Source organism: Peromyscus californicus, unplaced genomic scaffold (genome assembly GCF_007827085.1).
Source record: "Peromyscus californicus insignis strain IS unplaced genomic scaffold, ASM782708v3 Scaffold_6__1_contigs__length_162567912, whole genome shotgun sequence".
NCBI classification, from domain to species: domain Eukaryota; kingdom Metazoa; phylum Chordata; class Mammalia; order Rodentia; family Cricetidae; genus Peromyscus; species Peromyscus californicus.
The window spans coordinates 43,380,912-43,394,100 of NW_026294584.1; the positions used below are offsets into that span (position 1 = coordinate 43,380,912).

General features: G+C 39.7%; 1 protein-coding gene across 2 annotated transcripts in view; it reads left to right on the plus strand.

Annotated features, from left to right (window-relative positions):
- The window catches only part of Klhdc10 (kelch domain containing 10), a 56,987-nt gene that overhangs the window by 15,370 nt on the left and 28,428 nt on the right, over positions 1–13,189 (plus strand). The window contains exon 2 of one of the 2 annotated variants that reach the window (XM_052719360.1): positions 8,915–9,001. The exons of the other annotated variant lie outside the window; for it this stretch is intronic. Coding sequence (XP_052575320.1) covers positions 8,915–9,001 — 87 coding nt within the window. The remainder of the gene's footprint in view (positions 1–8,914; positions 9,002–13,189) is intronic. 2 annotated transcript variants of the gene reach the window in all.

Sequence of the window (13,189 nt, forward strand, 5' to 3'; positions counted from 1 at the left end):
CCCGAGTCCTGGGATTAAAGGCATGCGCCACCACCGCCTGGCCTTAGTAAGTTTTCTATTGCTGTCAAAGCCTACCCTAGTGATACACCTCTAACAAGGCCACACCTTCTAATCCTTCCCAAACATTTCCACCCACTGGCGACCAAACATTCAAATATATGTACTTTGGGGGCCATTCTCATTCAAACCAATACCTGGAGGTTTTGTTTTTGTTTTTGTTTTTCCCCAGGTCTCGATGTAGTCTTGGCTGGCTGTCCTGGAGCTCCCATACAGGTCAGGCTGGCCTTGAACTCACAGAGATATTCTTGCCTCTGTCTCCCTAGTGCTGGAGTTAAGGGTATACACTACCATGCCTGGCCACACCTTGTTTTTGAGACAAAACTCCCTGTATAACCAAAACTGGCCTCTGACTCCTGGCAGTCCCCTTGCTTCACTTCCCTGAGTACTGCGATCATGAAGGCTGCACTCCTAGGCCTGGCTAAAACTACCTTTGGGGAGTGGGATGGAGTTGATACTGGGATTGAACCTAGGGCCTCATGCATGCTCGCCAAGTAGTGCGCTACCACTGAGCTATGTCCCCAGTCATATCTGTCACATTTCAATAATTTTTTTGTTGTTGTTGTTTTTAAGACAAGGTCATACCCTGTAGCCTGGGGTGGCCTAAAACTCACCTTGTAGCACAGTCTCAGCCTCTCAAATCCTGGGGTTACAGATATTAGCCATCATACTTGGTCTCCTTATTAAATATTTTTAAAATTAATTTTAATTACGTGTGTGTGTGTGTGTGTGTGTGTGTGTGTGTGTGTGTGTGTGTGTGTGTCTACACTCCACAGTGCATGTATGGAGCTCAGAGGACTTTTCAAGAGTCCTCTCCTTCTACCATGTGAGTCCTAGCGATCAAATTCAAATTGTCAGCCTTTATCCACTGAGCCATCTCTCTAGTCCATCCTTTTGTTGTTTTGAGATAGGACCTCACTATGTGGCCCTGGTTGACGCTCTCTGTAGAGAGGTTTGCCTAAAATTCATTGGGATCTACGTGCTTCTGCCTCCAGGGAGTGCTGAGATTAAAGGCATGCACCACCACCGCCTAGCTAAGAAATATTTATTTTTATTTTATATATGTGAGTGTTTATCTGCCTGCATGTCTATGCACCATGTGTATGCAGTGCCCACAGAGGCCAGAATGGGGTGATAGACCCCCTGGAGCTGGAGTTACAGCCACTATGTGGTGCTGGGGATTGAATCCAGGTCCTCTGCAAGAGCAGCCAGTGCTCTAACTGCTGAGCTGTCCGTCCATTCTGAGTTTAATTTCCAGCCTTACTGAGGGAAGGCTGGCTATCTGCTTTGATGTTTTTGTTTTTCTAGTCTAATGTCTTGATAACTGTTGAAATGGGTGGGTATAAGGATCTTGAAATATTTGTAATTCTTTTGAGAATTGTATGATTTTGAAGTGTCAGAGACTGTCCAGTATGCATGTTATATGAAGTATTTAGAGTTAGTTCTTCCTATCAAAATATTAAACTGGGCCCAAAGGGTGGAGTTGTTTTTTTTTTAATAAAGATTTATGTGTTTTATGTGGTTTTTTTATATGTATGTTTTGCTTTTTTATATGTATGTATGTGCACCACTTGGTGCTGGAGGAGGCCGGAAGAGGGCCTCAGATTCCCTAGAACTGGAGTTAAAACAGGACCCAGGTCTTCTGGAAGAGCAGCAAGTGGTCTTAATCATTGAGCCATGTCTCCAGCCCTGGGTAGAGTTTTTATGTTGAAGTCTTAAACATTAAGAATATGATGACATTATTTTAAGCCAGAGTGTTCCCAGGAATTTTATGTTTATTAGATTCAGATGTAATACTTCAATCTAACAGATTTATGAATTATAATACTTTTTGATTAATATATGTAAATTTTAGCTTATTTCCCAAGGATAGTCTAGCTAAGAATCAGTCATTTATGTAGATGAGTGATTTCAGTGTCACATCTGTTTGTGCCCTTCCTTTCTTCCCCCCCAAAGACAAAAACTCCTCATCTAATGAGCTGACTTTTTTCAGAAAAGGGATACTTGAATAACAAAACCAATGACAAAGACCAGCTCAAATTAGAAGCTGTTTTTCAGTATGCTGTGATTACTTCATGTTTATAGAAGAAAGTTCTGTGATAGCCTGCCTCGTTCTATGAAAACTAAGAGGAGTGTTGGAGGAATAAGAAAATCAAGAAAACCACTGCAGGATGGCAAGAGGAAGGGTGTCAGTCAGAAAGGACCACACCTGCTGAGAGCAAACAGGAGTACCAAGAACGGAAAGTCGGGAACTAGCCCTTTCTGCCCACTTCCCGTAGTTTGTTCTTCTCCTAGTCCCAAAAGCTGAGGTGGTTTATAAATGAACACATATGAAGAGATGGGGCTTAGTATAAATGTAGAGGGTACAGTTAAACTTGGAAGAGATAGCCTGTCTGATGTCTCAGGGCACAGAGTTGCTTTGCCTCACTCTACTCCTTAAGATCTGTTTGCTGTTGGTATTATGGAAGTACACTAGAGGAAAAGAAGTAGTCAGCAGCTCTTCACAGCCTAGCTACAAAGTTTATAAGAGCAGCATCAGAGTGCATGTGCAGGCCAGCAATGGTTTGTTTGCTTGTTTATTTGTTTTGAACAAGGTCTTTGTAGCCTAGGTGGGCCTCAAACTCATAATGTATTGGGGACTGTCTTTCAACTCTCATCTCACAGTTATTCTTTTTGTTTTTGTTTTTCGAGACAGGGTTTCTCTGTGTAGTTTTGGTGCCTGGCCTGGAACTCACTCTGTAGCCCAGGCTGGCCTGGAACTCACAGAGATCCGCCTGCCTTTGCCTTCCGAGTGCTGGGACTAAAGACGTGCACCACCACCGCCCGGCTCTCAAAGTTATTCTTAATTAATAGTTTTTGTTTTAACTCCTGAAACTTTGGTGTGATATAAAACATTACCATATTCTTCTTCTTCTTCTTCTTTTTTTTTTTTTTGTTTTGGTTTTGGTTTTGGTTTTGATTTTGGTTTTTCAAGACAGGGTTTCTCTGTGTAGCCCTGGATGTCCTGGAATTCGCACTGTAGACCAGGCTCGCCTTGAACTCGGAGATCCCCCTAAATCTGCCTCCCAGTGCTGGGATTAAAGGCGTGCACCACCACTACCTGGCTGATAAAGACTCTTTACTGGCTATTATATTTTACAAATACACTGGAGAACCATGCAGTTGTGCCTGCACTGGGAGAAACCCTGGGCCACAAGTCTGCACACTCTTGTGACTGAGCTGTGATGGCGGAACCTTTCATCGTTAATTGTGATGTAATTGCCTTGTTTTATAGTAAACGTCTATTTAGCCTTGTAGAAACTGCCATGTCCCTATCAGAGTGGCTATATAGCACTTATATTTCTTTGTGTGTGTGTGTGTGTGTGTGTGTGTGTGTGTGTTTTGTGTGTGCTTTTTTTAGACAATTTCACTGTGTAGCTCTGGCCGTCCTGGAACTCACTATGCAGACCATGCTGGCCTCAAACTCATAGAGACCTGCCTCTGCCGCAACTGCTGAGATTAAAGGTGTGCATTACCACACCTGGCAGTGTTTTAAACGACCTAGTTTCTATGCATGTTCACCAGTATTCAGTGCTATCACTTTTTAAATTGTCTCTGTTCTAATAGATGTATGATATAGTTTTGTTTTGTTTCATTTTTTTTGAGACAGGGTTTCTCTCTTTAGTCCTAGCTGTCCTGGAACTTGCTCTGTAGACTGGGCTGGCCTTGAACTCAGAGATCCCCCTGCCTCTGTCTTCCAAGTGCTGAATTAAAGGCATGTGCCACTACCACCACCCAGAGATACATCGTTCATAAAAATATATTTTTTAAAGATTTATTTATTTTTATGTGTATGGTTATTTACCTGGTGTGTTCATTAGGTTTATGTTGCTGTGATGACACTCTTTGACTAAAAGCAACTTGGGGAGGAAAGGGTTTGTTTCACATTTCCACAGTACAGTCCATCATTGAATGCAGTCAGGGCAGGAACTCAAACAGAGAAGGAACCTGGAGGCAGGAGCTGATGGAAAGCTTGCTCAGTCTGCTTTCTCGTTTGATTTTTTTTTTTTGGTCTTTTTTTGTTTGTTTTGTTTTGTTTCTTGTTTGTTTGTTTTGAGATAGGGTCCTGGATCTTACTCTGTAACCCAGGCTAGCCTCAAACTCACTGAGATCTGCTGGCCTCTGCCTCCTGAGTGCTGGGGTTAGAGGCGTGTCACCCCCACACCCCCACAAACCCGTACAGGGGACCATGAGCCACATCAATAGCTAAGAAAATATAGGCATGTACCACCACACCCACTCTGAGTTCTCACTGGAAATCATTTATTTATGAGTGTTCTTCCTTATGCCAGTGCCTGCTACTTTGAATGCTATACCATTGTAGTAAGTTTGGGAGTAGAAAGTGTTAGTCTTAGTGGGGGCGGTGGTGGTGCATGCCTTTAATCCCAGCACTCAGAAGGCAGAGGCAGGCGGATCTTTGTGAATTTGAGGACAGGCTGGTCTAGAGAGTGAGTTCCAGGACAGCCAGGGCTATTCATAGAAACCCTGTCTCATAAAACAGAAAAAAAGAAAAAAGAAAGAAAATATTAGTCTTTTTTCTTTTTCAGATTGTAGGGGTGTTCTGGGTTCCTTCCATTTCCATATGAAGCTTAAGAGTCATTTGTTCATTTCTGTAAACAACCACAAAAAACTGCTTCAAATTTTGGTAGAGATGACTTCTCTTCAGTATCTTAACTTTTTAAATCCTTCTGACTTTTTTCATGTTTGAGTCTTGGTTTTATGCTGGTTCATCCTGCTTTGAGTCATTGCTAGCCTTCCTGTGACCTTCCCTCGGTGTACTGTGCAGGTCCCCCATTGATTGTGGCAGGGATGAGAGAGTACTGAATGATGTACCTGATCCCTACCATCCTCTAGTGCAGCTGCCTCTTATCTGCCAGAATGCTGCTGTCCACACAAGGCTCTTCTTCTCTGATCCAACTGCTCCTTTTGTTCCTACCTGGAGAGCATATTCTTGGTCATTGCCACCATTCCTATCTGGGAAGAAATGCCTCTTCTTAAAAGAGAGAACTAGATGGGCGGGGTTGGCCCTTCACTTTACTTCTGTGCAGCACCAACCAGCTATGTGGTTAGTTTTACAGACTATGTCCGCTCTTTCTGCTGTTGCCCTCTCCGGCCTCAGTTCACCTGTTTATACCAGGAAAGCCACCGCTCATCCACTCCTTGCCTGGCCCTGTGGGACTGAATTCTTAGTCTGTGCTGTCAGCTTTGCCTTCTTTTTTTTCATCTCTCACTGATTCCTCATAGTTTTAGTCTATTAGGGCATTTCCTTTTGTTTTCTTCCTATTGTAGATTGTTTGTTTGTTTTGTTTTTCAAGACCCCTGTCTCCATGTAGTTCTGGCTGTCCTGGAAATTACTCTGTAGACCAGGCTGGCCTCAAACTCACAGAGATCCACCTGCCTCTGCCTCCCAAGTGTTGGCATTAAAGGCATGAGTGTGCCACCATGTCTAGCTTCTATTGTAGGTTTATAAAAAGATGATATTATTTATGATTTGGGGAGAAGATGAGTTAGCTTGTGTCTTTCTAAGTCTTTATTTTTAGTCTGTCTATGGTGAAGTAAATTTTGTAAAAAAAAATTAAGCTAGCAGGTAAAATATTGATTAAATCATTGGGGACATTATGTTTTTCTTTGTGAAGATTCCTTTTAAAATAAGCACTATACATAAGCAGCTTAATGTTTGTGTAAAATTTAACAAATAGATGTTTAGGTCAGGAATAAATTTATATGAATTTTAAAAGGTGCATGTTTCTTTAAAAATACTAAAGTGCATGTGCACGCTACTGCTGTGTTGTTATTGTTATGCTATTGTGCCTTTCCTCTCCTTTCCTTCTTTATTCTTTATTCCCCTACCCCTGCTTTGGGTGAATATGAGCACATGGGTCCTGAATCAGCACCCACTTTGATTGAATAACTTCCATGGAGTCAGCGTTAGCTTCTTCTGAGACAGAAGTAATATATTGGTTGCTGTGAGAGAAACATGCCAAAGACGTTTAACAGAAGTTCTAATAAAACAAAATGGGGTGGGGCTTAGGATCGAGCCCAGGGTCTTGTGCAAGCTGGTCAAATGTGCTCTATACTGAGCTACACACTCAGCCCTCCAAAACATCTTTGGTTATAGCTTTGAGTCACTAATTTTTAGTGTTATTTCAATATTCTAAAGTAGTTTTATATTTCACATGGTAGCCAGGTGTGGAGGAGCACACCTTTAATCCAAGTAAGGAAGAGGCAAGTGGATCTCCATGAGTTCAAGGCCAGCCACGGCTACACAGTGAGACCCTGTTTCAAAAAACCAAAAAGAATTTTCATGTGACTATATTATTTTATATAAATAATATGCCATATAATTTTTGGCTAACATAGGAGGAGTAATTATCCCAGCCTCCATCATAACTACACTGTTAACAGTTTGGTGTGTTTCTTTCCAATATTTTTTAAATTATATTTTCAAAAATTAAAGTAATATGGTATTTTTTTTTCAAGTCCAAAAGTAATGGGTACTCAATGAGAAAGCATGGAAAATAAAGACAAAATCATTTATAAAATCTACCCAAAGATAATCACAATTAAATTTTGTTGTATATCTTTTTTATATTTTTTATGAACATATACTTTTTTAAACTAAAATTATATACTATAATACTACTTTATAAATGGATCATTTGCAATATATTGTGAATGTTTGTTAATGGTAATATTTATATAAACTTTTAAGTGGTATGTAGCATATGAGCATATTTAAGTATGTTTAACTAACATACTTAACTATCTCCCTATCGTTGGACTTTGAAAGTGTTTCTAATTTTTTTTACCATTATAAATATTATCATAGTTAATATCTTTGTCCATACATCTTTCCATGCATCTATGATTGTTTCTTTAGGAATAGATTCCTAGAAGTGGAATAGCTGGGTCAAAGGGTATGTACACTTTAACGCTTTTGATACGTGACAATGTCAAATTTAAGCTAACCACTTGTTCTATTCTGTCTTGTACTGCTAGTCAATTGTTTTGTGTGTCTGTCTTGTCTTTCCCATTGGAACACAAGTGAGAGTAAGAAGTTTCTTCTGTGTGTTAGGACCCTTTGGCAGTGTGGCTTCCTGTGTTGGGCTCATGAGTCATCAGTGTATATCAGATTGATTCAAAGCAGTGGTTCTCCAGGGTTTTGGATGTCACAGTTTGTATATTTAAAAGTATACGTGTGTGTGTGTGTGTGTGTGTGTGTGTGTATATATATATATATATATATATATATATATATATATGCATATTTAGAGTAAATTTAGGTTTGCAAATTTCCTATTTTTCTAGGCAAAGACATTTAGAAATAAAACCAAATAAAATTTTCTATCACCATTCTCTTAGGAAATAAAGAAAATTTAACAATAAAAAAGGATAGAGCTCTGAAGAGAACATTTTAGCTTTTTGTCCATATTTTTATCATTTTATATTAGGCTGGGAATTTTCACCTTAACTTAGAAGTGAGCGAGAGGCTAACATTTGGGAAGCACAGACTTAAAAGATTTCAGAGCATTAAAAACAGAAACCCTGTTGCAGGAGTATAATTTCCCCATGTCTCTCTCCACAGTATTGTGAAGGTCATGCTGCTGCATTAAACAGGATTTGTGTTTCTCCATGTCAGTGTTTGAATAAACAAGCTAGACCTGCTGATGAGCATCGGAATATATTTCTAATCACTTAAAACAATGCCCATTTTCTTTCTAGGGAATTGGAGCCAGGGTAGGTGTGATGTAGTGGAAAGAAGGGATGTTTAGGCCAGCTCCTTTCCTTCCATAGTCAGTTTTCCTTGTTTCCTTACTAACATGGTGACTATGATACGATCTGTGAGTGGTTTTATAGCTCTTATTACACTTACTTCACTGTGATGTGATTATTTGTTTATACAAATCCTTTCTTACCTGTGCATGAGTTCTTCCAGGTAGGCTAAGTCATATCCTTCTTTTGCAGCTCTAGGTCCTAACACAGGGATCCAGGCATAGCAGGTGCCTAATAAAATGAGTGCTGAGCCCGTTCTGGATTGTTGAGGGAATTAATTATGTGATATCATGTATATGGAAGAGCTTCATAAACTTTATGTGCTATGCAAACAATGGTAATTTTTGTTTTTGACAAGGGCTATTTTAATGGGGAGTCTCAAAATGTTGGGAAGGGAGAAAATTGCTCCTTTGAACAGTTCTGTAAGTGCATTACATTTTTCTTCTATTTTGTAAGAAAACAAATTTTAATTGGGGTTAGTATGGAGCTAATTTGCTTCTTAGGAAGGCATATATACTCCTCTTCCCTGTGCTACATGGAGGTGCCCAGATAGCAAATGTTTGTTTGACTTGGTTATCATCTAATTTTAATTTTAATAAGCCAGTATCCATTGCTTCATAACTAGTATAGAAGGGTGCCACACCTTGAGCAGAGGAGCCTGTGTTGTGCCTGATGCTTCTGGGTAGAGCTCCTTTTGGCTTCATTGGCTTTAAAAGACTGTTCTTTCTAATTGCTTCTAACTCCTGGTAAATTTTTGCCACAAGATGGCATTGGTGATTATTTGAGTGTACATGTTATTGACACAGCTCAAAAAAGGTGCACATGATTGTATTGTTTGGGGGGGGGATAAGAATTAAAGACTTTCATCACTGCTTATGTATTACTTCATTTTAACTTCCAGAGTTAAATGATACTTTATATCACTTTCCTTCTGTATTCAAGTATTGTTTTGTTTCCTGTTTTTCTGTCTTTATAATACAGTAACTATGTATTATTTGCCATGTGTTGTATGTGTCTGACTTACTGCTGATAATTGTGGTGACAGGTAAGAAGAAAATACGATGGGACCCAGTTAGGAGACGCTTCATTCAGTCCTGTCCCATCATAAGGATCCCTAACAGGTTCTTGAGAGGTGGGTGATCACTAGCAAGAGGTCTGTGCTTCCTGTGGGTTAAAGGGAATTTTGAATGGATTTTCTAAATTCAAAACTGTTTTTCTTTAAGTTGTCTAACAGCCAACATTGAAGTAAAAGAGTATAGGCCTCAGTTTTAAATTTATGTTTTATATTGACCACTGTTGGAATTGTAATGACAAGTTTGGGGGAAATTAGACTCTCTTAATGTATCCTAGATGGTAGCATAGATTACCTCACCAGTACCACTGGCAGTCCATATAACCTTCAAGTTAGGATGGGATTCTAAGGAAGAAATAAAAGACAGTGTGATAGTCTAAACTAAAAAGCCTTTATATTAAATACCATAAATCAAAAGCCATGGAAAGCATTTGTAATGGGTCATTAATATGAATATAAAGAGCTTCTAGAAACTAGTCATCTATACCTACTAGAAAAATAAGTAACTGCATAGGAATAGTCAATCCATAAAGAAATGCTCAGGACAAAAGTGCTTGCTGTCAAGCCAGGCGGTGGTGGCACACGCCTTTAATCCCAGCACTCGGGAGGCAGAGGCAGGCGGATCTCTGTGAGTTCGAGGCCAGCCTGGGCTACAGAGTGAGTTCCAGGAAAGGCGCAAAGCTACACAGAGAAACCCTGTCTCGAAAAAACAAAAAACAAAAAATGCTTGCTGTCAAGCCTGGTGACCTGAGTTTGGTCTCTGGAACCCACATGGTAGAAACAAAGAAATGACTCCCGTAAGTTATCCTCTGACTTCCATACATGTGCTGTGGTACAAGCACATGTATGCACACACAACACATACAGCTTATAAAATAAATAATACATAAATGTAATAAAATGTTGAAAAATAAATGCCAGTAAATATAACCCTCACTTAGTTCACTCCTGTGAAATAAATATGATAATTAAAATAATATAATATTTTACTTATTAGGTGTGAAGATTAATTAAAGTAAAACTACCCATGTTGGCAAGGATGGTGAAAAGAAAGCTTAAATACTGGGCTTTTTTGCAGACATTTTGGACCTAAGTGGCAAAATGTAAAACTGCTGGTGCTTTTGGCTGGGCAGCTCTTCCTTTTAGAAAGGCCATGTTGTTTCTGCTTAACCACTTTTCTGTCAGCTGTAGACTGTGCTGAGTGAAAAATTGCTCGGAAGAGGATTGAAAACTTTAGCTTATAGCAAATTATTTGTCTTAGCTATAGCAAATTATTATACAGGCATGCTTGATGTTGCACTTTAGATCTTATTAAATTACTTACAAATCATTTTGTCTAATTTTAACTGGAGAGATTCAATTAAAAACGTAAGCTGGGTGTAGCTGCAATACACCTTTAAGGCACACAGATCAGTGAGTTCCAAGCCAGTTTGGTCTCCATAGCAAATTCCAGACCAGCCAGGGTTACACAGAGAGATCCTTTCTCAAAAAACAAACAACAACAAGAAGTTACCTACGGAGAGATTCTACAGCTGCTATAGATGTTTCTCTGTCTAGTGTCTTCATATTTTTAGCAGCCAAACCCCGGAACATGAAAAAACTAAAACCAGGCCTAAATAAATCAAGATCAGAAATCCAGTGATAGTGAGCCACCTTTCACCGTCCCAAAAGAAAATAACTCGGCAATAGAGTTAGTGAAGAAAACGCTTGTGTGAGGCTGGAGAGGTGACTCAGAGGCTGAGGGCGCTTGTGCTCTTGCAGAAGACCCCATCAGTTGCCAGCACCCTCATGGCGGCTCCCAAGCGTCTATACCAGTTCCAGAGGATCCCATGCTCTCCTTTGGCTTCTGGCAGCATCAGGTGTGCATGTAGTGCACATACTTGCAGGCAAACACTCAAACACATTTTAAGAAAATCTTTAAAAATCGTGTAAAATCCTATAAAATATAAAATGACAAAAGAAATAGTCAAAACAAACTTGGTTATATCAGCATGGTAGGTTTTTTGTTTTTGCATAGTCTCCATTTAAAAAATTTTTGATCATGGGGAAAATACTGCACAGGTAAGTTTTATACCATTGGATGTTTGTAAGTCCTAAATTCAAAATGGCTGAGGAAGTTGGTGATAGATAATTCTGAAAAGAGTGAGGTGGGAGCAGGCTTAGCACTAAGGATATAAAGATCACCACAAACCTCCTTTGAAGCGGTGGCCTTGTGTGTCTTCTCACCTTTGACCAGTTTGAGTGTTGGATGCTGTTGGCCACCTGCATTTTCTCTTCCTTTGGGTCACAACACTGTATGATCCTAGGTGTTTTCTTCTTCCTCTTTGTCCATTTTGTTCCCTTCTCTAGTTTTTTATTTCCACCCTTTAAAGGTGGGAATTCAATGTTCTGTCTTTTCTCCATGATCTCTGATTGTCCCATCAACTTTCTTAGGTTTAACTCTGTTCATCATTCATTCCTTCATTTGGTATTTCTTCCTATGTAGCATTTACTGTACTTGTTAGATTGATGATGCAGATCTTAGAAAATCAGGTAAACAGACAATTGCAGAGTAATTGGGATGAAATTATTTGTGATAGTGTGTCCTGATAAGGTGGTATGGCATGGGGCACACCAAAGAGGTTTCTCATCAGCAAATGGAGAAGAGGATGACAGAATAATGTCATTTGATGTTTTCGAAAAGTTGCTTAAATCTGAATGGGTTTTTGCAAGGGAAGGTAGATCTGCAGACCACAGGTGCAGGTAGCTTGGATATGGTGTTTATGCAGACCCAGGCATGGTGCTTTCAAAGATTTAGAGCAAGTTTAGCATAGTGGCAGCTAGAGGCTGGAAAGGGCCAGATAGAAGGAGCACCACTGAAGGAGAATTTTCAGGATCAGACTTGGTTTTGTAGCTAGTAGAGAGAGTGATTCCAGTTACCAAAGTGAGGAGAGCTGCAGCCTGAAATAAAGGCGGCTGGCTGGAAGTAGGAATTGGGGGATGGTTAGGTAGTTTGAACTATGCATATGCTAAATTAGATAAGATTTGATCACTAATTGAAAAATAGGAGGGAAAAACAAGTAGTGACTTCCAGGGGCTGGAGAGATGGCTCAGTGGTTAAGAGAGCTCACTGGCTGCTCTTGCAGAAGGAACAAACCCTCTTTTGGCCTGTTTGGACACCAGGCATACACCTAGGGCACATGCATACTGAAGGCAAAATACTCATACACAGAATAAAAATAAATCTTTTTTCAAAATGGCTTCCAAATTTCCTGTGTGACTTGTACTGCTCTTCTCTAGGTATGGCATAGATAATCTTAGGACAAGTTTTAGGAATAGGTGATACACTCCCATTAATCTGCAAACCAGTAGTTGATTATCCCTTCACTAAGAAGTATTTCCAGAAAAACTTCTATTCTTTCTTAATTTTTTGGTTATTTTTGAGGCAGAGTTTATATCTGTGTAGCACTGGCTGTCCTAGAACTAGCTTTGTAGACCAGGCTGGCCTCGAACTCACGTTGATATGCCCGCCTCTGCTGGGATTAAAGGCATGGACCACCACCACCCAGCTAAGCCTCTGATTCTTTAACACTAAATTTAACAGTTATTTCCTGGGAAACTTGGAAGGCCTGTCCCCTCTCTGTTCTGATGTCACCTGTCACCTTTCATGGGCTACCTGTATTAGCACTGATCACATGGAATTCTATTCACGTGTGTGTGCCTCCCCGAGCTCAGGCTGTAAGCTCTGCAAGAACAGGGCAGTAGGACAGCTGCTCTGACTTCTTCGTCTCCATTTGGTAGCACAGTTTATGTGAGAGGGTATATTGAGTTAGAGCTAATTATAAAACTGTTGTCAGGGAAGAGAAGGGTATAGACTTTAGTATACTCTCAGTTGTAGTGGTAAGTTAATGAATTGTTGAGAACATGAACACACTTGTTCAGTGTTCATTAGGTGTTTTCTTAAAAAAAAAAAACCTTATTTATACTTTAGAAATAACCTTTCAAAATACTTTCAAGCCCTTTATTTTGGAAACCCCTTACCTTGATTGAAAACCGTTTCATAGGTCTCTTTTCTGTAACTAGATCCTACATCTTCTCAAAAGAGATTTCTGCCAATTAGCAGTGTGCTGTGGTAAAAATAGTTCTGATATATTAAAATGCTGGGTTTCCACCATGAAGTAGTAAACTGAAAGCATCCACTTAGCGTCCTCAGTTCTCCAATACCATTGAAAAGGGGGAAAAAATGATAAATGATGATGTTACATCGTA